Raw genomic sequence first — 15,252 nt, 5'->3', positions numbered from 1 at the left:
TAAAGGAAGGGTCTATTTGATGCAACCATTTCTAGTTTTAAAATTAACAATATTCAAGATTTATATAATGAACTATTATGCTTTTACTGATTTGTTTTCCTAAAAACAACAAAAGGTCTCACTGTATTGATTAAAAGATACCTGTTTGGTCTCAATTTTATTTACATATTGAGGATAATGAGAGAAGAAGCAGGACAAACACAGGATATAATTAAGTTACAATTATTGTGAGAAACTTAATTGTGTATTTTCCTAACCTCAGATGTAAGGAAATACTAATTCATATAATGCTGACCTCTGTAAAATATATTTCTCAACCCTCACCCTCACACTATGTTCCTAGAAATTAGTAATAAAAAGAATACATTTTCTAATAATATAATATATTATCTTAGCAATACCATTTTTATAAAATACAAATTTCAGGCCTAATTATTTTATGATTTATTTGTATTTATAAAATCACCTATGCACATATTGAGCTATCTGGATCCCTTGTATTATGTTCATTGTCTTAATGCCAATGACCTAGAAAATGATTTAAAATAACCAAGACCCAGCTATAAGGAAAAAAAAAATTCTGGAGATGTAATATACAGTATGGTGACCGTAGTTAATGCATGTTATAGTGCATTAATATGCATATAATTTTATGCATTATATAGTACATATTTGGAAGTTGCCAAGAGAGTAGGTCTTAAAAGTTCTAATCACAACAAAAAAAACAACTATATGTGAGGGGATAGATATGTTAACTAAGCTTATTCTGGTAATAATTTCATAATACATACAAATGTATATGATATCAAATCATGCCATTGTACAGATTAAACTAATACAATGTTATTGGTCAATGATTTCTTAAGAAAACTGAAAACATTTTGTAAAAATTAGCACTGAGACACAAGAATTTGATCTTATTCCTAATTTGGAAGCCAAATTTTAAAAGTTACATGAGATGAGATAAATACATGTAAGATGATACAGCTGCTGAGTCTCATTATGTAATCTAATTATTTCAGTGTCAAGACACCTAAGGATTAAATATCATGCTGAACTTTGGAGAATACTAATTGAATATAATTTTGAATGGACCAATGTATAGCTCTTATGACCTAGAGGCACAGAGAAAGGCTCACCTTTCTGAAGATAAATACTGTCACTTGACATTTCACTGCTCAAGAGTGATTTTTTTGGATTCTAAAAAGTGTTTGCAGCTAGTTCATAAATACCCACAGAGGAAGAAACCCCATCATTTTACAACCATTTAATACTTTTATTATTATTATTTAGTAATCGACTTGCATTCCAGCTGACAACTAGTATCCAACACACAGCATAACTTGACAAAGGAGAGAGTAAAAAGCTTGAAGCATGAAACCACTGCTCAAAGTAGGTTCCCCTGGCTAAACACTGTGCACCCAAAATGTAGCAAGAAAGAGCTATCTACCCAGGGGAAATGAAAACAGAGGTCAATGAGATAGGTCAGGGAGCGTAGGAGCAGAGAAGGACAGTGATTACCTGGGCTTATTTCATGATTTTGCCTAAGGCAGGGCTCGACCTCAAGTAGCAGTAAGTATGTTCCCTCATTGCTGCACTAGCAGTAATCTATAACATTCAGTTAATTTGCTTCACCTACTGAACAAGATGGGTTCCTTAGTTGTTGTTGTAAATATAATACGGAACATGCAGGGTCAGAGAGAAAACTGAACCTGTGGGAAATCGTTTGGCTTAATAGCATTTTATCTGAAAGATCAATGTACAAATCTCTTTGAATTTAAATTATTGACCATCTTTATGTTATTAAATATTTACACATTGTCTGGAAGAGAAGATTTAATGGCCATTTATACAATTCAAACCAGAGATAATTTCATTATACAATATGATACACATTAGATTTTTAAAAAGACTTAAAAAGAGGAACAAAAATGTATTTTGTCTTTCAAAGAACTTTAAAGAGAATTTATTGTGACACTAGTATTTTTTAATTGCAGTCCATCAACAATTTTTAAGTAGTACTGTTTATGACTCTTCAGTCTTAAGAGATCAGTATACTTTGTGAATTTTATATTTGTATATCATGTTACAAAATCGCAAAACTAGATTTTGTATACAATACATGGAATTTTTTAAGGCTAATCTAGCACCAATACTGTTTCAAACTTCATATGTCCATAGAATGTACTCGATAAACATTTGTTGAGTGAAAGTATATCTAATTCCTCATTGAAAATATTTCATCTAAGTGTTGTTTCAAATGAATGATCAATGCTGAACAGCAACATTAAAGCCCTAAAACTAGAATTACATAACAGAAAGTCAGTATGTAATTGCACCATGATTGTCAGAGTTTATGGGATTAGGGCGTTTTATCCTTCGTGTAGGATAAAATGAATGAGTTACCATCTCAGAGCCTGATTACTCCTTACTTTCATTTATGAATCTGAATAAATGTAACACTGACCCTGTAGCTATTGCATATTCGACTTTATCCATCACCACTGCTAATGATTATTTGGCTCTGAGGATTAAGTACATCCCCTTCAGTCTGCAGGTTCCTGTACTTTGTGAATGCATTAGCCCTTCTGACCTTCCCTAACTGATCAGGGGACACAGTTGTAAATTGCAGATTGGGAGTAATTTTTTATTTCATCGATGTTTTCAAAGTGATTGAATAATTTCATTATTTCAAAATATGTGAAGTAAAAGGTATGAGACATAATTATGTTTTTTTGTTAATAATGTATCATGTTTACTCCTGTTTATGGACATTCTGTCCCAAAGAAATGTTTATTATAAGATTCTTGGAATTTTATTTATTTTTATTTTTAAAATTTTAGATATATTTTTAAAATATTTTATTTATTTATGAGAGAGAGAGAGAGACAGCACAGGTACAAGTGGGGGTCAGAGGGAGATGGACAAGCACGCTCCCTGCTGAGCAGGGCTTGATCCGAGGACCCCAGGATCACGACCTGAGCCTAAGGCAGATGCTTAATGGACTGAGCCACACAGGTGCTCCAGATTCTTCGAATTTTAAATAGAAATACCAAATAAAATTTCTAGTAGAAATCACATGTTATACTATAAATCACTATACATAAATGGTATCAATAGAACGGCTAATCCTTTTCCATGTAGAAAGTTACAATGAAATTAAACAAGGCAAAATGTAAACTGCTGTATTTACAGAAACTAATGAAGAGGAAGTAACAAACTTCACGAAACAGAGTACCCCAATTCACCTTCTTTAGTTTAGTTTGGGAAGCTTATTTGATCTTTAAACTTCAATGTCTTCTGTATAATGAAATCAATCCTGTGAGCCTTGGTAATTGTCACAAGGAGTAAATACCACAGTATACACAAAAACACCTGCAGGGTACTTGGGATTTAGAAGGTGCTAGTGGAATGGTGGCTCTTTCATTTTCTCTTTTTCAGTCATTATCTAGGGAACCCAAATTATTTCACTATTTTAAGTTTACCTTAAATGTGTCATTTTGTATTTTTTTCCCCTTCTTTCATTGGGATTTGAGCATTTACATTGACATTCAAGTGAATATAAACTTATCTTTGAGCATGGATTCTGAGAGATTTCAAAAGAACTGCAATACTTGCCTTAGCTGTTATAATAGATTCGAGAACTGCCATTATAAGAAGAGTTGTGAGATGCTGACCTACAAAACTCGAACTCTCCATTTCCTTGGTTCTTTTTCTTTTTCGGTCCTCCCCCAGATCTTAGGAGCAATGCTCGTTTATCACAGCAATATCCTCAGAAACCTGATTTAAACTCACTGCCTGCCGAAGCTGTCCCTGAATACAACATGCTTCAGGATAAGTGCCCCTTTTCTCTGCATTTTATTAGTAATTACCTTAAATCCATTAGTCATTACCTTAAATCCTCATATAAAATATCATATATTTGAGCATTAAGATTCGCTTTTTCCTAACTTGGATAAAGGCTGGAATGTTGTTTAGCTTCTTTTCCATATTAAGAAAGGGTCTGCTAAGTGAATTAAGAGTCTGAGTAGATATTTTGTGGGTGAGGGGTATTTGAATCATAAAAGAAAATACGTTTCAAGTATCTGGAGGCGGGAAGGTAAGATGGCGGCGGGGAGGTAAGATGGCGGCGGGGAGGTAAGATGGCGGCGCAGCAACGCGAAGCAGTTAGCGCTGAGTCTCTTGGCCGACTTCAGGTCCCGTCTCAGCAGCAGCGGTGATCGCTGAGCGCAGACTGCCTACGGTAGGCAGCCAAGATGCCGAATATGAAGATCTTCAGCGGCAGCTCCCACCAGGACTTATCCCAGAAAATTGCTGACCGCCTGGGCCTGGAGCTAGGCAAGGTGGTGACCAAGAAATTCAGCAATCAAGAGACCTGCGTGGAGATTGGAGAGGGCGTACGTGGAGAGGATGTCTACATTGTTCAGAGTGGTTGTGGCGAAATCAGTGACAATCTAATGGAGCTTTTGATCATGAATAATGCCTGCAAGATTGCCTCGGCCAGCCGGGTTACCGCGGTCATCCCATGCTTCCCGTATGCCCGGCAGGATAAGAAGGAGAAGAGCCCGGCTCCCATCTCGGCCAAGCTTGTGGCAGATATGCTCACGGTGGCAGGCGCGCATCGTATTATCACCGTGGACCTGCAGGCTTCTCAGATCCAGGGCTTTTTTGATGTCCCAGTGGACAATTTGTATGCAGCGCCAGCCGTCCTGCAGTGGATACGGGAGAGCGTCTCCGAGTGGAGGGACTGTACTATTGTCTCACCCGACGCTGGAGGAGCTAAGAGAGTGGCCTCCATCGCCGACTGGTTGAACGTGCACTTTGCTCCGGTTCACAGAGGACGGAAGAAGGCCGACGAAGTAGACCGCATGGTGCTGGTGGGAGACGTGAAGGATCGAGTGGCCATCCTGGTGGATGACATGGCCGATACCTGTGACACGATCTGCCTCGCGGCCGACAAACTCCTCTCAGCTGGAGACTCCAGGGTGTATGCTGTCTTGACTCATGGAATCCTCTCTGGCCCGGCCATCTCTCGCATTAACAGCGCATGCTTTGAAGCAGTCGTGGTCACCAATACCATACCTCAGGAGGATAAGACGAAGCATTGCTCCAAAATACAGGTGATCGACATCTCCGCGATCCTGGCAGAAGCCATCAGGAGAACTCACAACGGGGAATCAGTTTCCTGCCTGTTCAGCCATGTCCCTTTACAGTACAGTGAGTGCTGAGGCTTTTTACAAATAAAGTGAACCCCACCCCATTGTTTTCCCCCTTGGTATTTGAGGACAGATTCAGCAGAAGGCCCGGCTTGCTCCCCCGACGCTTTCTACACCCCTCATCAGGGTATATTAGCATTTCTCCTAAATTTAGAGAAAGATTGAGATTAGCTGCTGAGATTCCCCCGCCTGGCCTGCGTCTGCCTTGTCTCATTCTAGCTTGATGCTGTGAGGCTTGAGGCTTTAACGACAGCTGAGCCTGCAGCAAGATTTCAGGCTTTGGAAGGTGTTGTAGAGGGGTGTTTGAATGTTCCCCTGGGGAGGGGAAAGCACACACTACTTAGCATGTGAATACTTCAGGGTTTCCTTGGTTCAGAACTACTGGCAACAAAGCCCAGCCCCCTTTCCCCCTCTACCCCCAACCTGTGACAAGTTCTCCAAAGCCTGCGAAATGAACCCTAGGCAGCCCCAGCCCAGCTCAGGCTGCTCAGTCCTGTAAATCTGGAGCCAGTGGGCAGTTTACAGCCTGAGCAGATCTCTGGAGTAGGGGTGGGGGGTGCCTGGGGGTAGGCAGCACACAGGGCAGTGGATGCTTCTTGGGAGGAAAAAGCCTGATCCTTCATCCCCTCCAGCTTGGGGACTGTGTTGCCTGGATTTTCCTTTGTACCTGTTCCTTTCCATTTGGCTTGACCTTCAGCCATCTTGCCCTTCCCCTGGCCATATGTCCTCTGGGGCACAAATGTTCCTCCTACCACAGTCTTCTGGAAAGCAAACTCAGCTTCCTGCTCCGTAATCTCTCACATCGGCACGGGATTATTTTTTGCCATAGCATAATCTTCCTTAGCCCACTACTGCTGTGGTTATAGGTTTTAGGTGGAGTTGTAGTGCCTTTTGATTAATTTAAATATTTCATCTTTCTGCCATCTATTTGGCCTCTCCAATGACCTGAGATTTCTGTTAAAAAGACTGATGTTACGGTCTCTTGTAGAGGAAACTAATAAAGTGTCTGTGTGTGAAGTCTGAAAAAACAAAACAAAACAAAACACAAGTATCTTTAAGAGTTTTAGGATCAGTTTGAAAATAATTGTATGCTAATTAGACACAATGTCTGTACCTAATTTAATCTAATCCATTAGGCAACTCTACGTGTAGTTTGAAATATTATAACTAATTGGACAGAGTAAGGTTGTATTCTTTATAAGTATCTTTTTCTTTATGAGTATCTTTTATTTAAACATTTCATTACTTTGGGAATATGTATTCAATTGTCCCTATTTGTACATTTCAGAGTATTAAGTTATACTGGATTGGCAATTTTTTGTTTAATTGAACTTTTTTTGTAAAGATTTTGATATTTTAAAAAATATATATATGTTCTGTAGCTTAAAATAAAAACAATCCTAGAAACTCATGTAAGAAGAAAACTTGATTCCCTTCACTGACATCTTTGTTTCTATCCCAGTGCTGTGGTGTCTCAGCAAGTAGTCTCAAATATTGCTGACAAACTGATTCAGAACAGCATTTCCATATATTTCTGCACAATTTTTCCTCATTGGTTGGATAATATAAAAATCATCTCAGTGCTTGTCCCCATTTTCTAACAATGCTTTTAAAATATGTATCATTATGAATTTTTCCTTATATAAGGAAGTATTATCTTTGGGAAAGTGACAACGAGTTCATGTAGTATGAGTTAGAAATTGCTATAAGTTTAAAGGAAAGAGACTTTACAACCATTCTAAGTAAAGAAGAAATTATTTTTGTGGCACCTCAAATTATTTCTTATTGTACTGAGATTTTAAATCATTTAAAAATGGTAATGGTCCACTATTATTAAGTCTAGATGAATGTTAATTATTTCATGAGTATTAAAACAATATTACATAGCTATTTCAATTAAATTGTGCATAAAGAAAGTAAAATCCAATGTGCCTTCTGAAAATAGAGTTTGACCCTTAGCTTCAAGGTCAACATTTCTTTTCCTCCTTCACTCTGCCTAGACCATCCCAGCTCTTAAGTGTGGACTACTATTTTACTTTTAATAATGTGCATTTTGTAGTCGAATGTATACACCCAATTTCTTAAAATACTCAAGCTTGGCAAGATTTTTATTCCTTATTCATAAATTAAGTCTTTTCTTAATAGATCTTCTTCAGTAAGATTTCTAAGAAGCCCATTTAATTTATAAAGTGCTATGCCAATGTAGTCTCAAAATTTATTTCACATCTGCATGTCTCATTTGTCCTTCATGCACACTCTTGATTAAATATACTTGTGCCAGTTAAAAAGAGAATTTGCTTCATTTGTTTATAACCATTTCTCATGGATCACAAACAAACCACCAGAAGTGGAAGAATTGAAATAATAGTTATAAAAATGAGAAGTTGTTCTATAGATAAACATTTATTCAAGTTTTATTCTGGGTAGCTTATTATTCTCATTTCAATACTTAATGGCTTGGTCAGAAAACTAAATCTTAAAATCAAAGGAAATACTTTGCATCAGCAAATACAAAATGTTAAATTATGCCTTAAAATCTTATCGTTCTAATCTATTGCCTAAGTATTAGGATTCTTTATTCTCTCCATATTTCCAACCCAGTTTTACATAATAAACCTCCACTCAAATTGGGCAAGTGGGAAATGGTCATCCTGTTTTTAAATATAAATCTCAGTACTGGGCAGCCCCAGTGGTGCAGCGGTTTAGTACCGCCTGCAGCCTGGGGTGTGATCCTGGAGACTGGGGATCGAGTCCTGCGTTGGGCTTCCTGTGTGGAGCCTGCTTCTCCCTCTGCCTGTGTCTCTGCCTCTCTCTCTCTCTCTGTGTCTTTATGAATAAATAAATAAATAATCTTAAAAAAATAAAATAATATAAATCTCAGTACTATCTTTGGATATGTAATTAATTCATTATTTCCCCCTTTTAGTTCTCAATTTTGAATATCAGCTATTTTTTTTTTTTTACTTATCAGATATAAACAATGTCTAGGAGAATATAGTAAAGGTTTTAAGTCTGAGCAACAATTATATATTCTAGTTATGAATGTATTTATCAGAAAGTAAACTTGATAGTTTCTCTCTCTCTCTATCATTATAGAGAGCAACACAAAAAATAATCTTCATCTAATATTTCATTCCTAATATGTAAACACAATCATCCATTCACCCAATCACTTATGATACCACCCAATCACTTATGATAGGTTTAGATATCTGAGGAGCCATTTTTGTTTTTTTTTCTATCTCTCTTATTACCTATAGAAAGTCAGAGAGTGAGCCCTATATGCTTTAGAAACACCCTCTTCATTCTATGTCTGCCTATATAATTTGGTCCAGGATATTACATACATATATTGCAGCTATCAGAGCTGCCTCCCAAATGGTATCTGTGCTTCCAATTTCTTTTAATCTCCACATCAGTCTTTAATTTTTCATCATTAACCAAATTTTCTAATTTTTTAAAAAAGCACATATTGTTAAAATGTCTATACTATTCAAAGCAATCTACATATTTCATGCAATCCCTTTCAAAATACTAACAACCCTTTTCACAGTGCTAGAAAAAACAATCCTAAAATGTGTATGGAACCATAAAAGACTTTGAATAGCCAAAGCAATCTTGAAAAGAAAGGCAAAGCTGGAGGCATCACAATTCCAGATTTCAAGTTTTATTACAAAGCTGAAGTGATCAAACAATATGGCACTGTCACAAAAACAGACCCATAGATCAATGGAAGAGAATAGAAAACCCAGAAATAGACCCATAACTATATCAACTAATCTTTGACAAAGCAGCAAGGAATATCCAATGGGGAAATGACAGTCTCTTCAACAAATGGTGTTGGGAAAACTGCACAGCAACAAGCAAAGGAATGAAAATGGCCTACTTTCTTACACCATACACAAAAATTCAAAATTGATGGAAGAACTAAATATGAAACAGGAAACCATCAAAATCCTAGAGGAGAACACAGGCAGCAATCTCTTTTATCTTGGCCACAGCAACTTCTTGCTAGACACATTGCTGGAAGCAAGGGAAACAAAAGCAAAAATGAACTATCACTACTGTATCAAGATAAAAAACTTTTGTGGAGGGAAGGAAACAATCAACAAAAACAAAAGGCAACCTTCAAAATGGCAGATATTTGCAAATGGCACATCTGATAAAGGGCTAGAATCCAAAATCTACAAAGAATTTATCAAACTCAACACCCAGAAAACCAATAACCCAGTTAAGAAATGGGCAGAGGACATGAATTGGCATTTTTTCCAAAGGAGTCATCCAAATGGCCAACAGTACATGAATAGATGCCCAACGTCACTCATCATCAGGTGAATAAAAATTAGAACTACAATGAGGTATCACCTTACACCTGTCAGAATGGCTAAAATTAACAACACAGGAAACAACAGATATTGGGGAAGATGCAGAGAAAGGAGAACCCTCTTACACTGGTGGTGGGAATGCAAATTGGGGTAGCCACTCTGGAAAAAAGTGTGGAGGTTCCTCTAAAAGTTAAAAATAGAATTACCTTATGACCCACAATTATACTACCATGTATTTACCCAGAGGATACAAAAGTACAGATTTGAAAGGGTACATAAACCCCAATGTTATAGTAGCATTATCAATAATAGCCAATTATGGAAAGAGCTCAAATGTCCATTGACTGATGAGTGGATAAAGAAGAGGTGAGTGTGTGTGTATATATATATATATATATATATATATATATATATATATATATAATATTATATATATTAGAATAGAATATTACTCAACCACATATTATATATATATTAGAATATTACTCAACCATGAAAAAGAATGAAATCTTGACATTTGCAAGGACATGGATAGAACATGATTGTATTATGCTAAATGAAAAAAGTCAGTGAAAGACAGATACCATATGCTTTCACTCATATGTGGAATTTAAGAAACATGACATAGGGAGAAAAAAGGAGAGAGACAAACCATAAAAAAGATTCTTAACTATAGCGAATGAACTGAGGATTGCTGGAGGTGAGGTGAGCTGAGGGATGAGTTAAATGGGTGATGGGTATTAAGGAGGGTAGTTGTGATGAGCCTTGGATGTAATATGGAAGTGATGAATCAGTATTCTATTCCTGGAACTAATAATATGCTATATTTTAACTAACTGGAATTTAAATAAAAACTTGAAAGAAACAAAAAGCATATGTTGTATTGTTGAATAATGTTTGCATACAAGATAATATCTAGAGTTATAAGCATTCCATGCAAAAAAACGTTATTTTCTGATTTCCATCAACTTAGTCCAAATCCATCTGTTACCACAGCATCCATCCATCATCTTTTCCAACTATAACTGACTCTTGAACACATGAGTTTGTATTGTGCGGGTCCATTTATATGCAGATATGTTTTGATCAATACAGTAGCATGAATGTATTTTCTCTTCTTTATGATTTTTTAATAGTGTTTTCTTTTCTCTACCTTATTTTATTATAAAAATATATTTTATAATACAAACAACATGCAAACTATGTGTTAATCAACTGTTTATGCTATTGGTGAAGATTCTGGTCAACAATAGACTATTAGTAATTACATTTGGGGGGATTCAAAAATTATATGCATTTCTGGGGAGACTGGATGGCTCAGTCAGTTAAGCATTCACCTTTTGGTGGTTTAGGATCAGGTCACAATATCATGGGTTGTGGGATTAAGCTCTACATCAGGATCCTGATTTGTGGGGAGTTTGCTTGAAAGATTTAATCCCTCTGCCCTTCCCCTTGCTCATGCACTCTCTTTGTTTTTCTCTAAAAGTAAATAAATCTTTAAAAAATACTATATGCAGGTTTCTGACCTCACGGAAAGTCTGTGCCCCTTGTCCCTGCATCATTCAAGGGTTAATTGTACATACTTTATATTCTTGTCACACTGGCCCTACTCTTCACTGGAAATAACATTGTATTTCATTGAATTATACAGGTATACACATATATAATTCACATATATAGTTTGTGATATATACAATTTCTTCTTGCCTCTGTCTGGGTTGTTTTTTCACCTTTCTTTTCCTAAAATGTTCAATATTTTAGAGTATGCCTCATGTCCAACCAGTTTCTATTAAAAACTCATAACCCCTCTCACTCAGTTTAGGCTAAGTAATAATTACTCTGAATTTCCCAAGTATACTATACCTATATTATAACACTCCTGACATATTTGCCAATTTATTCATGAATTTTCTTGACTTTACTGAGATCTTAATTGATAACATGCCTTGAGGAACTTCTAATACAAAGGTAATCAATAAATGGTGAATGCATGAATATGAAAGTGCCCATTCTATTAAAAACAACCAACATGATTTGAAAAATGATAATGATTTTATAAAGAAACAAAATCAGTGAGTTTTTGAAAATTTTCAATGAAAAATCAATGAATTTTTAAAAATTTTCCTTAAGAAAAAGCATAGCACAGTACTAACCCTTTAAATAATGATAATATAATCAGAATCAAAACTTTATTAAATAATTATTTAGATTAAAATGAAAGGATATCTCTAATAACCCTAAGCTTTTCAGTGTTGGAGTTTAAAAGATCATAATCAAGTAATTATAAATATCCCATGTATATCTAGGTAATTATTTGTCTTTTGAATATCAAAGTAACAAACTCATGTTCCTTTTTAAAATATTGAACATTTCTAACCATCTAGAAAATAAATCTTCCATAATCTGTCATCTACATTTAACTGATGCTAGATTTCATTTAGTTGCTTTTCTCCTTATTTTTGTATTAAATTATATTCAATATAATTTTAGTAAGTTGTTTTTGATGTTAAGAAATTATAAGATCAAAACACTGTGACCAACATTATTAAATATGAATATATTACAAGTTCATTATTTTATCAATAATCATATATGATTATTGGACAGGTCGATTGCATTAGCTGTATATAGGTGAAATAAAAGCTTCTTATTCCTAATAGGATATAATTCTATCTTCTAAAGTTTTTAATAACATAAATGCAATAGTAATGAACATTTTCCTACAAGTTTTATTAGTTCTTTTTTTTAAAGATTTTATTTATTTATTCATGAGAGACACAGAGAGAGGCAGAAATGGGAGAAGCAGGTTCCATGCAGAGAGCCCAACGTGGGACTCGATCCCAAGACTCACACCCTACACCAAAGGCAGATGCTCAACTGCTGAGCCATCCATTCTCACTGGTGTGAGGTGGTATCTCATTGTGGTTTTGATTTGTATTTCCCTGATGGCAAGTGATACGGAACATTTTCTCATGTGCTTGTTGGCCATGTGTATGTCTTTGGTGAAATTTCTGTTCTTGTCTTCTGCCCGTTTCATGAGTGGATTGTTTGTTTCTTGGGTGTTGAGTTTAATAAATTCTCTGTAGATCTTAGATACTAGCCCTTTATCTGATATGTAAATATCTTTTCCCATTCTGTAGGTTGTCTTTGAGTTTTGTTGACTGTTTCTTTTGCTGTCCAGAAGCTTTCTATCTTGATGAAGTCCCAATAGTTCATTTTTGCTTTTGTTTCCTTTGCCTTCATAGGTATATCTTGCAAGAAGTTGCTGTGGCCAAGATCAAAAAGATGTTGCCTGTGTTCTCCTCTGGGATTTTGATGGTTTCTTGTCTCACATTAAGATCTTTCATCCATTTTGAGTTCATCTTTGTGTCTGGTGTAAGAGAATGGTCTAGTTTCATTCTTCTGCACAAGGCTGTCCAATTTTCCTAGCACCATTTATTGAAGAGACTGTCCTTTTTCCAGGGGACAGTCTTTCCTGCTTTGTTGAATATTAGTTGACCATAGAGTTGAAGGCCCATTTCTGGGTTCTCTATTCTGTTGCATTGATCTATGTGTCTGTTTTTGTGCCAGTACCACACTGTCTTGATGATCACAGCTTTGTAGTACAACCTGAAATCCGACATTTTGATGTCCCGGCTCTGGTTTTCTTTTTTCAATATTCCCCTGGCTATTTGGGGTCTTTTCTGATTCCACACAAATCTTAAGATGATTTGTTCTACCTCTCTGAAGAAAGTATGTGGTATTTTGATAGGGATTGCACTGAACGTGTAAATTGTGCTGAGTAGCATTGACATTTTCACAATATTAATTCTTCCAGTCCATGAGCATGGAATATTTTTCATCTCTTTGTGTCTTACTCAATTTTTTTCAGGAGTGTTCCATAGTTTTTAGGGTATAGATCCTTTACCTCTTTGGTTAGGTTTATTCCTAGGTATCTTCTGCTTTTGGGTACAATTATAAATAGGATTGACTCCTTAATTTCTCTTTCTTCAGTCTCATTGTTAGTGTATAGAAATTCCACTGACTTCTGGGCATTGATTTTGTATCCTGCCACACTGTCAAATTGCTGTATGAGTTCTAGCAATTTTGGGGTGGAGGCTTTTGGGTTTTCTAAGTACAGTATCATGTCATCTGCCAAGAGGGAGAGTTTGACTTCTTCTTTGCTAATTTGAATGCCTTTTTTTTCTTTTTGTTGCCTGATTGCTGAGGCTAGGACTTCTAGTACTATGTTGAATAGCAGTGGTGAGAGTGGACATCCTTGTCGTGTTCCTGATCTTAGGGGAAAGGCTCCCAGTGATTCCCCATTGAGAATATTTGCTGTGGGCTTTTTGTAGATTGCTTTCATGATGCTGAGGAATGTTCCCTCTATCCCTACACTCTGAAGAGTTTTGATCAGGAATGGATGATGTATTTTGTCAAATGCTTTCCCTGCATCTATTGAGAGGATCATATAGTTCTTGTTTTTTCTCTTGTTATGATCTATCACGTTGATTGCTTTACGAGTGTTGAACTAGCCTTGCATCCCAGGGATAAATCCCACTTGGTCATGGTGAATAATCCTCTTAATGTACTGTTGGATCCTATTGGCTAGTATCATGTTGAGAATGTTTGCATCTGTGTTCATCAGGGATATTGGTCTGTAATTCTCCTTTTTGGTGGGGTCTTTGTCTGGTTTGGGAATTAAGGTGATGCAGTCCTCATAAAATGAGTTTGGAAGTATTCCATCCCTTTTTATCTTTTGGAACAGCTTTAGTAGAATAGGTATTGCTTCCTCTTTAAACGTTTGATAGAATTCTCCTGGGAAGCCATCTGGCCCTGCACTTTTGTGTCTTGGGAGGTTTTTGATGACTGCTTCAATTTCCTCCCTGGTTATTGGCCTGTTCAGGTTTTCTATTTCTTCCTGTTCCAGTTTTGGTAGTTTGTGGTTTTCCAGAAATGTGCCCATTTCTTCTAGATTGCCAAATTTATTGCCAAATAGCTGCTCATAATATATTTTTAAAACTGTTTGTATTTCCTTGGTAATGGTTGTGATCTCTCCTTTTTCATTCATAATTTTATTAATTTGAGTCTTCTCTCTCTTCTTTTTAATAAGGCTGGCTAATGGTTTATCTATCGTATTAATTCTTTCAAAGAACCAACTCCAGGTTTGGTGATTTTTTCCACAGTTCTTCTGGGCTCTATTTCATTGAGTCCTGCTCAGATCTTTATTAACTCTTTTCTTCTGCTTGGTATAGGTTTTATTTGCTCTCATTTCTCCAGTTCCTTTAGGTGCAAGGTTAGCTTGTGTATTTGAGTTTTTCCAATTTTTTGAGGGATGCTTGTATTGCAATGTGTTTCCCTCTTAGGACTGCTTTGGCTGTATCTCAAAGATCTTGAATGGTTGTATCTTCATTTTCATTAATTTCCATGAATCTTTGTAATCCTTCTCTAATTTCCTGGGTGACCCTTTCATCTTTTAGCAGGATGCTCTTTAATCTCCATGTGTTTGAGTTTCTTCCAAATTTCTCCTTGTTATTGAGTTCAAGTTTCAAAGCATTATGGATTGAAAATATGCAGGGGACAATCCCAATCTTTTGGTATTGGTTGAGACCTGATTTGTGACGCAGTATGTGGTCTATTCTGGGGAAAGTTCCATGTGCACTTGAGAAGAATGTGCATTCATTTGGGTTCGGATGTAAAGTTCTGTAAATATCTGTGAAATCCATCTGGTC

At 36.1% G+C, this 15,252-nt stretch overlaps 1 protein-coding gene across 1 annotated transcript; it reads left to right on the top strand.

The window, feature by feature from the left end:
* Positions 1–3,959: 3,959 nt before the first annotated feature.
* On the top strand, positions 3,960–9,905 carry LOC112661830 (ribose-phosphate pyrophosphokinase 1-like). Its single transcript, XM_025449939.3, has one exon. The coding sequence runs from the start codon at positions 4,257–4,259 to the stop codon at positions 5,226–5,228; it is 972 nt and encodes a 323-aa protein (XP_025305724.1). The 5' UTR covers positions 3,960–4,256; the 3' UTR covers positions 5,229–9,905.
* Positions 9,906–15,252: the final 5,347 nt, after the last annotated feature.

The sequence above is a fragment of the Canis lupus genome, chromosome 31, assembly GCF_003254725.2.
Source record: "Canis lupus dingo isolate Sandy chromosome 31, ASM325472v2, whole genome shotgun sequence".
Lineage (NCBI taxonomy): Eukaryota > Metazoa > Chordata > Mammalia > Carnivora > Canidae > Canis > Canis lupus.
Note: the sequence above shows the minus strand (reverse complement) of the source record. Positions and strands in the feature narration are given on the sequence as shown.